Source organism: Xenopus tropicalis, chromosome 5 (genome assembly GCF_000004195.4).
Source record: "Xenopus tropicalis strain Nigerian chromosome 5, UCB_Xtro_10.0, whole genome shotgun sequence".
NCBI classification, from domain to species: Eukaryota; Metazoa; Chordata; class Amphibia; order Anura; family Pipidae; genus Xenopus; species Xenopus tropicalis.
Window position 1 is genome coordinate 26,793,589 of NC_030681.2, and position 13,997 is coordinate 26,807,585.

Sequence of the window (13,997 nt, forward strand, 5' to 3'; positions counted from 1 at the left end):
CACCTAGGGGCTGATTTACCAAAGTCCGAATTTCGGCTGTTTTTAAGTACGATTGGCAAAAATTCGTATTAATAATGATAATTTCTGATGTGCGTTAATTGCACAAAATTTCATACCTGGCCCAAGGAAAGTCTCCCATAGGGCTCAATGGCACTCTGCAGCTCCAACTCGGCCCAAGGAAAGTCTCCCATAGGGCTCAATGGCACTCTGCAGCTCCAACCCGGCCCAAGGAAAGTCTCCCATAGGGCTCAATGGCACTCTGCAGCTCCAACCCGGCCCAAGGAAAGTCTCCCATAGGGCTCAATGGCACTCTGCAGCTCCAACCCGGCCCAAGGAAAGTCTCCCATAGGGCTCAATGGCACTCTGCAGCTCCGACCCGGCCCAAGGAAAGTCTCCCATAGGGCTCAATGGCACTCTGGAGCTCCAACCTGGCCCAAGGAAAGTCTCCCATAGGGCTCAATGGCACTCTGCAGCTCCAACCTGGCCAAAAGATAGTCACGATACCGAAGCTTGAATAAATTCCAAAACTTTCATAGTCGTTGTAACAAATACGATTTTGTTGCGCAAATTCACGCAAAGCACGAAAAAGTCGCAGAAAGTAACGAAAATATTGTGGAAAATATGCAAAGTTCTATAAATTAGAAAATATACTAATTTTTTGTAATCGTACCCATTCAGATTTTGATAAATCAGCCCCTTAATGTTCCTTATACAATTCCAATGAAATTATGTAATAAATTATATTTTTATTATTAATATCAAGGTGGTTCTAGCTTATCAAGGTGGTTCTAGCTACAGCTGTTTTAAAGACAGAATAGGAGGGCAAATAATGATAATAAATAAATAACATTAAAACATGAAGACCAATTATATACCATTGTGTTATATAATGTTTGAACACAACATGTGTCTAAATGCAGTTCCAGTTTTAATATTCAAATATTTCCTAAAATGGCATAAAGATTGAGGCACAAAGTTTATAAAGCGTATTACCTGGATATTATTATATGTTTAATGATAATCTTTAGCCACCTGTTCGGTAATACCTTGTAATTGTGGTTTAAAACGGGGTACTTCTGTGGTCCTCAGCGCGTCGTTTGTTTCCCCCTTAATTTTACAGGCTTAATTGAAAAGTTCCAGCAGGTCTTTCAATGAATGCAAAACTAATGGCCTGCCACTTCCAGCAGTGGGTCAGGTAATCATGTAATTTGATGTGTTCCTTTTGAATTAGAGGCTTAGAATGATTTCTGGATGGTGGCTTCCTTTTTATGTCTCTCGTACATGTGCCTTACAACATCCTAAAGGTTTCATCCTTTGTTCCGCAGTGTGGGAACTTCGCCGTTCTGGTGGATCTTCAAGTTTTGCCTCAAGGCACCAGTAAAGACACCAGCTGGTTTTCTGACCATGAGAAGGAGGTACAACAAAACCATTTTAACTTCAAAAGCCTGTAGCTGCAGGGAAGAAATTGGACTGCCCTGATTTGCTCAGATCTTATTTTCATTGTTATGTTGGGACTACTGTGAGTTATAAGTAACCTTTAACAGCTCCTAAGGGACTCTTAGGCATGTGTTCTGTTTCCCTTTACTTAATGACTCCTTTTATACTGCTCTTTCTCATAAATGCATAATTTTACTTATGTTTTTCTATAGCTGGACTTTACGCCATGCCTTGTTAACGTTACAGTAAGTGTTTTATAACACACACAACTGTAAAAATCATCCTTGGTTTCATGCTGACATACGCTTGGATGTTCGTGCTGGTTTAGTTTCCAAAACCCCAAAACGTTATATATATATATATATATATATATATATAGTACACAGGGAGGAGCACACCCTATACAAGTCCAAATGCCCTTGGTGCAGGTCAAAAACAAAAATATAATAGAAAGAGTGCCGCACTCACAGGGACTTGATACAAAAGAAAAAGTGTTTTTATTGAAAAAAGTGAGTGCGGCACTCTTTCTATTATATATATATATCATTTTTTTCAAATAATCGTTTGAAGCCTTTGATGTGAAATAGCCTGTGAGTGCCGGTTTATTCCATTTATATATATATATATATATACAGGTATAGGACCCGTTATCAAGAATGCTTGGGACCAAGGGTATTCCGGATAAGGGGTCTTTCCGTAATATCGATCTCCATACTTTAAGTCTGCTAAAAAATCAATAAAACATTATTTAAACCCAATAGGATTGTTTTGCATCCAATAAGGATTATTTATATCTTAGTTGGGATCAATTACAAGGTACTGTTTTATTATTACAGAGAAAAAGGAAATCAGTTTTACAATTCTGAATTATTTAATTAAAATGGAGTCAATGGGAGAGGGGCTTTCCATAATTTGGAGCTTTCTGGATAACGGGTTACCAGGTAAGGGATCCCATACCTGTATATAGATATTTTTTTTAATGGGGAAAGTAGCCCAGCAAGAAATTATTATCTTAATGTCCCCATGATTTGTTTCTGTTCGCCAGCCTAATTACTCTGAAAAATCCAGATAATCCAGTAGAATTTCATTATTTGAAATATGAGGATTTCTCTGTGATAACTCAAAAGTTGGCAAATAATAACCCAGGAAGTGTTTACAACGTCACCATTTAATTATAGTACCAGGCATAAATATTTAAATTACAGGCTTATTTGTACTCTCACATTCTACATCTTTCTAGGCAATTCAGTTGTAAATGCTCTGTTTAAGAAATCTTTTATTTTTTTCCAAAGTAGGCTATATTTTACATATCTTTAGTAAGTTGGTTCAAAGCAAAGTTCCTCCTTCCTTCAGTTTAGTGCCAAAAGGGCCTGGATGTTCTCCAGACAATTTTAAGGAACATTCTCTTCTCACAGCCCATTTCATATGTTACACAGACTTAAAGGGGAACTAATTTTGACTCATTTTAATGTAGAATGTAATGCGGTCACATATATCCTAGTACAGGTATAGGACCTATTATGCAGAATGCTCAGGACCCGGGGCTTTCCAGATAAGGGATCTTTCCATAATTTGGATCTCCATGCCTTAAGTCTACAAAAAAATCATTTTAACATCATTTAAACCCAATAGGGCTGTTCTGCCCCAATAAGGGGTAATTATATCTTAGTTGGGATCAAGTACAGGTACTGTTTTATTATTACAGAGAAAAGGGGAATCATTTAACCATTAAATAAACCCAATAGGGCTGTTCTGTCCCCAATAAGGGGTAATTATATCTTAGTTGGGATCAAGTACAGGTACTGTTTTATTATTACAGAGAAAAGGGAATCATTTAACCATTAAATAAACCCAATAGGGCTGTTCTGCCTCCAATAAGGGGTAATTATATCTTAGTTGGGATCAAGTACAGGTACTGTTTTATTATTACAGAGAAAAGGGAATCATTTAACCATTAAATAAACCCAATAGGGCTGTTCTGCCCCCAATAAGGGGTAATTATATCTTAGTTGGGATCAAGTACAAGGTACTGTTTTATTATTACAGAGAAAAGGGAATCATTTACCGTATATACTCGAGTATAAGCCGATCCGAATATAAGCCGAGGTACCTAATTTTACCTAAGAAAACTGGAAAAACGTATTGACTCGAGTATAAGCCGACACCCCCAGTTACATGGGAGTAGGAGAAACAATAGGTTAGCTGAAAGCAGTTCTAATGTGTAGCGCTGGCTCCTTCTGAAAGCTCAGACCCAAGCACAATGCACCGAGATGGCGCCTACACACCAATATTACAGCTACAAATACATTTGTTGGTTCAAGAACACAATTTTATTTGCTATGTAAACAGTGTAAAGCATGCTGTGGCTTCCCTTAATGGTACAACGATGTTATACACCATTACATAAACTGGAACTTCCTCAGGGGCATCTTTACTTCCACTTTCTGCCAATCAGACCACATTATTAGCCCAATTATACACATACATTATGTAACCACTTGATATAGCAATTAAGCAATACAGACAGGCAGGTCAACAAACGGATAAAATGGTGTAGAGGCATAAAGTGCAAAGCTACCATATGAAGTTGAAGGACTGTCTCATCAGCAGGGTCTGGGGGCGTATAAAAAACTCATGGTGGCGATTTGGGACATAAGTGCCCGATGAGACACCTACAGAATGGCCACCCAGCACCCTGCTATATTTCAATGAGACCCAAAGCAACTCCCGGTGTGCAAGTGAAGCAGCGGTACCTTGCGGTGTGCCCTGTCAGCAGCGCCAGAGGATCCGTAAGTCCAGCATTTACGCTGCTCTTTAAATAAGCGGCGGCGCTCCTCTTAATTCCTACCTGTGTGTCTGCAAGGAGCCGTCATGTAATCACCTCGCCAGCTGCCGCGTGACAAGGGTTAGAGGAACAGAGCGCTCTCGGCAGATTACAATAAGCAGCACACCCGACAGCAACAAGACAGTAGTTTCGCGCTGCTTGGCCGGTCCTTAGAGTTGCGGGACAACCTCAATAAAGTCCGCGAATGGGTCCTTCTCCTGTGTAGGCAATACAACGCCGAGTCCGAGCGCTATCTGGCGGGAACGAGCAGCTGCAAATCCATTTACCATATATGCGCGTATATGCTCGAGTATAAGCCGAGGGTTCCTTTTTCAGCACATTTTTAGTGCTGAAAAACTCGGCTTATACTCGAGTATATACGGTAACCATTAAATAAACCCAATAGGGCTGTTCTGCCCCAATAAGGGGTAATTATATCTTAGTTGGGATCAAGTACAGGTACTGTTTTATTATTACAGAGAAAAGGGAATCATTAAACCATTAAATAAACCCAATAGGGCTGTTCTGCCCCCAATAAGGGGTAATTATATCTTAGTTGGGATCAAGTACAGGTAATGTTTTATTATGACTGAGAAAAGGGAATCATTTAACCATTAAATAAACCCAATAGGGCTGTTCTGCCCCCAATAAGGGGTAATTATATCTTAGTTGGGATCAAGTACAGGTACTGTTTTATTATTACAGAAAAAAGGGAATCATTTAAACATTAAATAAACCCAATAGGGCTGTTCTGCCCCCAATAAGGGGTAATTATATCTTAGTTGGGATCAAGTACAGGTACTGTTTTATTATTACAGAGAAAAAGGAAATCATTTTTAAAAATTAGAATTATTTGCTTATAATGGAGTCTATGGGAGATGGCCTTTCAGTAACAGGTTTCCAGATAAGGGATCCCATACCTGTACAGGTATTGGATCTGTTATCCAGAAATATGTTATCCATAAAGCTCCCAATTACAGACAGGCCATTTTTCATAGACTTTTAATCAAATAATTAACATTGTTAAAATTGATTTCCTTCTTCTCTGTAATAATATAAAACATCAAAATTATGAAAAGACCCATTACCTGGAAAGCCCCAGGTCCCAAGGGTTCTGGATAACAGGTCCCTTACCTGTAGTATGTGAAAATAGCAGGTCAGAAGTCCGCCTAAATAATATTGGTAAAAATAAAAAAAATCATCACATTTCTACAGTTTATTGGCAGTGAAATGTTAAAGGGGTGGTTCACCTTTACATTAACTTTTAGTATGTTATAGAATGTCCTATTCCTAGGAACTTTGCAATTGGGCTTTATTATTTATTTTTATAGTTGTCAAACTATTTGCCTTTCACTTCTACATTTTTTCCAGCATTCAAATGGGGGTCACTGACCTCCACAGCCAAAAATGATTGCTCTGGGCGCTTACAAATCTATTAATATTGTTACTTTTAATTACTTATCTTACTTTTAAGCCCCTCTCCTATTCATATTGTAGTCTTTCATTTAACCCACTGCCTGGTTGCTAAGGTAATAAAGATGCTAGCAACCAGGTAGCTACTGAAATCCCAAACTGGAGAGCTGCTGAACAAAAAGGTAAATAACTAAAAAAACATAAAAAATGACAACCTATTGTGAATTGACTCAGAATATCAATATCTACATCATATTAAAAGTTAATTTAAAGGTGAACAACCCCATTTAAATAGGCAGAACTATTTGTATGGTTATCCAAAACACTATTGGGTCCCAAGCATTCTGGATAATAGATATCATAGCTGTACTGTATTTACAATCATCTAAAACATAAAGATTGAGGGTCAGGTTGAAGAACTAATCAACCAAAGGAAAATGGAATTATAAAGAACTTATTGAACAAATTGTTGATGCCTGAGGCATTTAAGAAGCCCCTGACTGCTTGGAGACAAATTAAGATCATTACAAGGTAATATGGGCTTATTGAAACTGCATGCAGCATCACAGTCAGTGGGCAGGATAATACTATATGGATTAACAACTGCTTGTTTGCAAGAAAATCCTGCCTGGGGGTAAAGGGGAGGGATTTTCAATGGTCACAGCTATTGAACGCAACTTTACCTAGGTAAATGGTTTTGCTATTGAAAAAGACAGATATTGTCAACTCTTATCCTAATTGTTCATCAGGGCCACCCATAGTTCTTAATGAGACAACTTATTCTTACTGGCAGGAACATCTAGAACAGGGATCCCCAATCTTATTTACTTGTGGCACCTACTTTGGGCCACTGAGAGCAACATCAAAGGGGGTGGTGAGCAACACATTGCTCCTGAGCCACTGGTTGGGGATCACTAGTCTAGAACAAATATGCTTGGAGTAGAAGAGTGTAGTGCCAAAGAAACAAGGCTTTAGTGGCTGGAATAGACCTGTGTAGGCCTACACTATTTTAAACAGGTCATTGCCATAGCAAAGGGTATTTTTTAAAGCAGTTGGGGATGCAACCATACCTAATGGCTTATGGGCCAAACAACAAAAGAAATAATCAGTTTTTCAATTTTGACCATTTACACTCAATACAAATTTGACTGATAAAAACTATTGTTTTGTGGCCTTACATACAGACCAGCAGTCAAGCCATAACTCCATGAGAATAAGCTGTCTCCAAGCAGGTGTACAGGTTACAGACTGACCAGTGCATTAGCAGAACTAACTAGATGTATACTGGATTGCTTCTAACTCTACCCATTTCAAAGTTTTGTACAAATAGATAAAAAAAGAACAATTTCAGTAGGTCCTTAAGATTAAAGAACAACTTTATGTTTGTGCTGCTCATATTGTTTGAGTCACCGTAAAAATATGATGTTCATTTCAGGAAGTTTGCACTCTTGTAAGGGATACACTCGATTCCAGGGTGAAAGAGTATCTTGACAGTCGCAGACAACCGGGCCAGTTGAAACGTAAGGAATACACTCAGGCTAGCCCACTGATTTTGAAAGGTGAGTGAAAATACTTTTGTCATTTAGCTTTCAATGATTTTGCATTGTTAAAATAAAAAAAATGAACAATAGATTGAGTTTTAATTAAAAAAATGAAAATGGGAACATTTTTCAGATGGAGCAGGGGTTTGTTTTTTACATTAAAGGAATACTGTCATAGGAAAACATGTTTTTTTCAAAATGCATCAGTTAATAGAGCTTCTCCAGCAGAATAAGCAGAGTAGGAGAAACAATAGGTTACCTGAAAGCAGTTGTAATGTGTAGCGCTGGCTCCTTCTGAAATCTCAGACTCGGGCACAATGCACTGAGATCTACTTCCTGATTCCAAAAAGCAAAGACAAACAAACCAGCAGCCCCCTGAAAGGCCTCTGTATAATGAGCTCCTCTTTAATTAAAAAGATAGCAGGCTGTAGCTGGAGAACTGGAGAGGATTATACCAAGGCTTCTCAGTGGGCTGTTGGTTCATTTGACTTTGTTTATTGGGACCAGGATGGAATTGTTTCTTTAGGGCTCTGGCACACGGGGGAGATTAGTCGCCCGCGATTAACTCCCTGTTCGCGGGCGACTAATCTCCCCGAGTTGCCTACCCCTGCCATCCCACCGGCGACTTACATGTTCGCCGGTGGGATGGCAGGGGTAGGCAACTCGGGGAGATTAGTTGCCCGCAAACAGGGAGTTAATCGCGGGCGACTAATCTCCCCCGTGTGCCAGAGCCCTAAGTTTCACTTTCAAACTTCGCTATGTTTAGAGCAAGCAGTAGATATACCGTTCCTTTAAGTTCTAATGATCATGGTGTGTTCTGGTTAACTCTGCTGTCTGCTTTGAATCTGGATTACTTCCCACTGACTGGAAAAGAAAAGTGCTAATGTGCTAATATTTTTATGAGCTTTGTATAATAAACTCTTCCTTACCCTCTATGGCGCTTGTTTCTTGTGCAGAATTGATAAGGAATGGTTTTCTTGGTACAGGGGGCAAATTTAGTCCTTACAATCCAATAATAAAGTCTATGGGAGATGAAAGAAAGCGGCCAATTTGCTCCTAATTGCTGGTGTAACATAATTTGTACATAGATCCTCATAATCTGGGTTCAGGTATAATATGCAACTAAAAAGAAATTGTAGACTTGAAAAAAATGCTTTATATTATGGAAATGGACTAGATACCATGACCCACTAAAAAGCGCTTTACTAGCCTAAAACCGCAAGTTACAGGTCAGCCCAAACATCACAAGTTAGGAGAAAGGTACAGTTCACTTCGGTGCAAGGCAGTCCTATATTTACAGTAACACTTGTCTTGAGTAAATGTTTAGTTCAGGCCCACTGCTGCTGTATGTTGTACCTGCAAGCACTCTCACTTATGGTTGGTAGATGTGCTTGTCCTGCCCATGTTCAGCCTCTTATGCCCAAAAATTCTTTATGCCGAATTAAGGTATAAAATGGAATGCTTGGAAAAAAAATGCATGAAAATTCAGTTTCAGCATTTTTTTTTGTAATTTGCACTTTAACCAACTTAGTAGACGAACACCAAGGTGTGATAATGAAGCAGTGTTTGGCTTTGTGGTAATATTATATACCCATAACATATACCTACCATCTTGAATAAAGGTGCTTTAATAATTTTGTTAGTGGAAATTTCAAATGTTTATTTAGAATAAATGATGTTCTGCCCATTGACCCGGATGTACAAGTGTTTAACCATAACTTCAAAAGGCACCTAATTACTTTCAATGATCAGGACTACAAAGTCAGCCGAGCAAGTTCTCCAGCTACTGAAATGTACACCCCTAGTGCTTTTGATATAATATTAAACCCCAGAGAATTGCCCGGTGATGTTAGTTAATTGTGTTAAACAGGCCTGGCAACATCTGATACATTTGTTCTGTGCTGTTGCCCAAGGCATCCGGCCCATTACACATGAGGATGACCTAACCGGAAATTTTCTGTCAAACGCACTCTGAAGACCTGTTGTACTGGGAAATCCAAACTGGATTGTAGTTCTCTGTCATTGAGCATTGGAATATTTCTTTTCAAAGCTTCCAGTGATAACACTTTTCCTATAAAATTACAGACACTGTTTGCTTTTAGAAAATACCATTTTCTTCTGAATCCTCATAACACAGGGAGCCTGTACTGCTCACGGCAGAAAGATAAAAAGTACAGTTACTGGGGAGTATGATTATTAGATCCTATTTGTTTAGAATTGCAGAAGACACAGTAATATGTATTTTATTGGTTTCAATGAATATTCCTTTGTCATTTAGACATACAGGTGGGGTATGTGTTATCCAGAATGCTTGGGACCTGGGCTTTTCCCAGATCGGTGATCTTAACATAATTTGGTTTGACCATACCTTAAGTCTGCGAAATAATTTTTATGGACTTTTTATTTATCAGTTTTCGAGTTTGTGAATATGAGTTCGTTTTTCTACATTAAATAAACTTGAATATTGAATGTTTGCTTATTTATTAATAAGGAAAAAAAAACTGGAATACCTTGAATTTTTGAGTTTAAAAACTCAAACAAAAACCCCCGAAAAATTTGCAAAACTCTAATTGAAAATATGGCTTGACTTTGCGTAGGACAACTCCCACTGACTTCTATAGAAACTTGCAAGTTTTTAATTAGCAAAGTTTTACATTCAAGTTTTTTGCAGATATTCAAGTTTTTGAACCATAATTCAAATTCAAGTTATTTGCTCTAAAAAATAGGGAAAAAATTGAACTTGAGCATTAATAAATCACCCTCTTAAACATGAAATAAATCCAAAAGGATTGTTGTGCCACCAATATGGATTCATGCAGCTTAGTTACTATCAAGTACAAAGTGCTGTTTTATTATTACAGAGAAAAATGAAAACATTTTTTAAAATTAGTTTTTCCCTTATTTGAGGCATTCTGGATAACGGGCTTCTGTATAACAAATCCTGTTATAGCTGTACTGTCTCAAATCTAAAACAATGGTCAGACAACCATTAGTAGACTGAAATGCATATTTTATGCACTTTGGCAGTTACAGTTTTTGATGGGGGGGGCAGATCATTGGTATGTTATTCATTTTCTAGCAATTAGCCCGTTATAGCATAAACTTGTTTGTCACTCATGGATCAGTTTTTGCTCAGAACCAATCACTGTCATGTTTTCTAGGGTTCATTGCCTGGCAGGGACCAGGCAACCATACAGGTCAATGGATGGGCAATTCCTAGTATTTTTCTGGCTGTCCACCAAGCTTGAAATCATGCAGGCAGTAAAATGATGCCCAGTATTGCCACTGTCCTGAAAATTAGTAGTGTGTAGACCTGTGCCAACCAAATGGGAGCAAAATTCTAATTACGGATATACTTATTTGCTGTGTGATATTGGTATGTTTGTGCTCACTTTGCCTAAAATGTCAGATCTGTGGAGAACCTAAGAACCTAAGAAATAATTCCAAATCATTTTCTATCATATTAGTAGAGCAAAATAAACCTTACTTAAACTATGTAAATTATTACATTTTTTTCCACTTCAGTCTTGAAATTTACAGTCACAACAAGCAGGCAGCCGCCATTTTATTATTTAGGGAAGCTTTGTATCACCCCAAAATCTTAAGCATTTGCCATGTAGGTGATATCTAAGAAGTGCTGAATGGAAAGTAAAAGTAATTGTAATTAAACATCTGAGCTGTCAATCATATATTGCCTGCCCTGCCTCTATGTCTACGGCATAGAGGCGGGGCAGGCAATATATGATTGACAGCTCAGATTTTTCAATTCATTTATAACAGGTATGGAGAATTTAATTTACAAAAAAATGGGGTTTCATGCTTAATTTGTTATACAGCTATTTATGTGTGGGTGACAGGTTCCCTTTAAGACCATGGGCACTGGCTGTAATTTGAGACTGCCATGCAGTTACATTACCTGCCTTTTGTATAACAGGGACAACCTCTGACATTGCCAAGAACAGCAAAATCTGTTGAAAAACACAACTACATATAACTCTGTCATTTGTTTCTGATAGCATAATACAATTATATATATTTCTTCCACACCAGGATGATGTATCACTGCATGTTTAGTGTTTCAGACTCCCAAATGTAAGCTGATATGAAAGAAATGTGAGTGTTCCTTCCAAGCGATGTACAGAACCAGCATCTGAAGCAGAATCAGCCAGCGTGTGTCATGCTGCTCTAGGAAAAAGCCGAGCATTGTATAAGATTTCTTAAGGGCGGAATTCAGTCATGCCTTACATCATGTTTTGGAGACTCCCTGTTTCAAAGAATATGAAGCTCTACTTTTGTTCAGGGCTTGTTACTCTATGAAACAAAACTTTTTTTAAAATTAGAACATACAAGGGCTCATTTACAAACGCGAGGTGCAAACCTGGCACCATTTAAATTGACATACAAAGTGCACTTGCGCTACTTGTGCTCATCTATGTGGTGCCATTCAGTAGTCTGCCAGTTTAAGGTTTTATAGTGCATAAGGCACTGGGTTCAAGGAAGTCTTGTACCTAATACAGGTATGGGACCTGTTATCCAGAATGCTCAGGGCCTGTGGTTTTCTGGATAAGGGATCTTTCTGTAATTTGGATCCCCATACCTTAAGTCTGCTAAAAAATCCTGTAAACATTAATCAAACCCATTGGTTTTTTTTGCCCCCAATAAGGATTAATTCTATCTTAGTTGAGATCAAGTTCAAGGTACTGTTTTATTATTACATAGAAAAAGGAAATCATTTTTAAAAAATGTAAGTAATTGATTAAACAAGGTTCATGGGAGAAGCCTTTCTTATTCAATAACTGAATTAAATTACGCTTGCGCATAATGAGCAAGTGTCGCAACATGGCTGCCCACACCAGGAGCTCCCTCTGTAAGCCCGCACCTCTGGTGGGGGAAACAATATAGGGGTGATAGGTGTCCTTTAAGCCTAGTGGGGCTTGCTGTTTACTATTCCAAATGCTGTTTGTCTCATTTACTAAGAGTGGGCAAATTTTAACCTGGCCCAAATGCATGCAAACATGCAGGGCTGGAACTAGGGGCAAACAGAAGAAGCCAATCCACACTCACCAGCACACCCTGGCCTTTCCACTCTGTTCCACCTGGTGCACAGTATTTGGACCTCGGCACTATCCACTGCATTCCAAATTGCACTAAAATACGCCCCTTCATCAGATATCTGAAGAAGGGGCGTGTCCCTGAAATGTTATATAGTTTGCTACTATTAAAAATCAGCAGGGTTTATCCCGCTTAAATAAGCCCTGTTGTGCTGGTATTTTTGTGCAATTTGCAAACAGAAGAAGGTCATGCTTAGGATGCAATAGTGTGGGCGCTGCACAGGTACCTCATCTGTCTGCCTTCCCTAGTTTTGGCCTGTCTGTAAGTCCAGGGAGCTCGGTGCTTGAGTTGTTTGGGTGGTTCCGAGTCCAGGAACAGGTTGGGGGTGTGGGATATGGGGTAATTACTTGCCTTGGGCCCCCGCAACCTAAGGCCTGGCACTGACAACCAGCCACATTTTTGCTTTCATTATTCTTTCTGTAGCTGACTAGACAAAGCTATGGCTTACAGCACATGTTGTTATGGTAAATTCCTATGTGCAGATTTGCCCAGTGATAGTAATTGAGACTAGTCCTCTTTATAATAAATTGGTTCCTGTTCACATGCATTACAATACTTGGGCAGATATTGAAAGAATAAAACATTTCCATTAGCTCCACTGCAACTAAAAATGTGTTTCCCAAGATTCTTCTGTGATTTATACATATTCTCAGGATTTTTTTTTTTTGGCTGGCGTCTTTTTACCTAAGCATCTTGGGAGCTCAGAGGTGATGACAACCATTGTAACCAATGGGCACGCCAGCCATTGCATTCATGACAGTGAACTTAAGTTGAATTTGAAAATCTGTTCAATAGATGCCTACGGGAACATTGCACAATGGAAGAAGAATTTTCTTGGTGTCACGGAAAAATATTAATAAATGCTCAACAGCAACAAAACACAAGAAACAATACTCAGTGTTTCTCACTTGCGAGGTCAAGTAAGGGGAAAAAAAAGAAACTCAAATATTCATAAATCTGCCCCTTGGAGATGTTTTAAAAAAATCTAAAACATTCCCAGGAGCTGTAAATTTCCTGCAAGTCAAAAAATGAACTGTCAGAAACGAAGAGTGGAAATAAGGGACTTCTGGGAAATCTGCATTATTATTATTAGTAAAGGAAAAATCAGTCTTCAACAGAACAGTGCACACTATAAGCTTGAATATATATCTTTATAAATATAAACACACAGATTAACATTGCTGTACCTTTGAGAATAGCACTTTCCCAATAGGCTTTTTTATTATGTGCCCGATATATATGAAGTGGTATGGGCAGTGGTATGAGTAACTCTGGCAGCAGTTCAACTTGTCAGCGGTAAGGCAGTCCCATCTCACTCAGCATGTTCTGTGTTGTGTATAGGGCACTGGGAGACTGCTGAGTCAGATCTGCAGCACTCCCACTTGTGAGAACGCATTTCATGCCCTTGTCACAGAATATTAAAAGGTACTAAAAGTAGCTCCGCTTAAGGGAATAGGGAAGTAAAAATATATTAACTATATATATATATATGGAAAATGATTAAATTTCAGCATTTCATTTGCTTTACAAAGAATGTGCCAGTAGCATTTTTCCTAATATTGAGTTTTTTTGTGTGTCTTCTTACATCGCTAAGCTTCAGTCTGGCATAGGCACTGGCTGGTAATTGTATGCCTTCAAGTTGGAGGAAATTTATTAGCAGGTGTGAACTG

General features: G+C 38.6%; 1 protein-coding gene across 5 annotated transcripts in view; it reads left to right on the forward strand.

Moving 5' to 3' along the window:
* slx4ip (SLX4 interacting protein) overlaps positions 1 to 13,997 on the forward strand; it is a 93,708-nt gene that overhangs the window by 30,634 nt on the left and 49,077 nt on the right. For 2 of the 5 annotated variants that reach the window (XM_031901418.1, XM_031901417.1), the window contains exons 3-5: positions 1,326 to 1,415; positions 1,650 to 1,682; positions 7,110 to 7,233. In XM_031901418.1, coding sequence (XP_031757278.1) covers positions 1,326 to 1,415; positions 1,650 to 1,682; positions 7,110 to 7,233 — 247 coding nt within the window. 5 annotated transcript variants of the gene reach the window in all.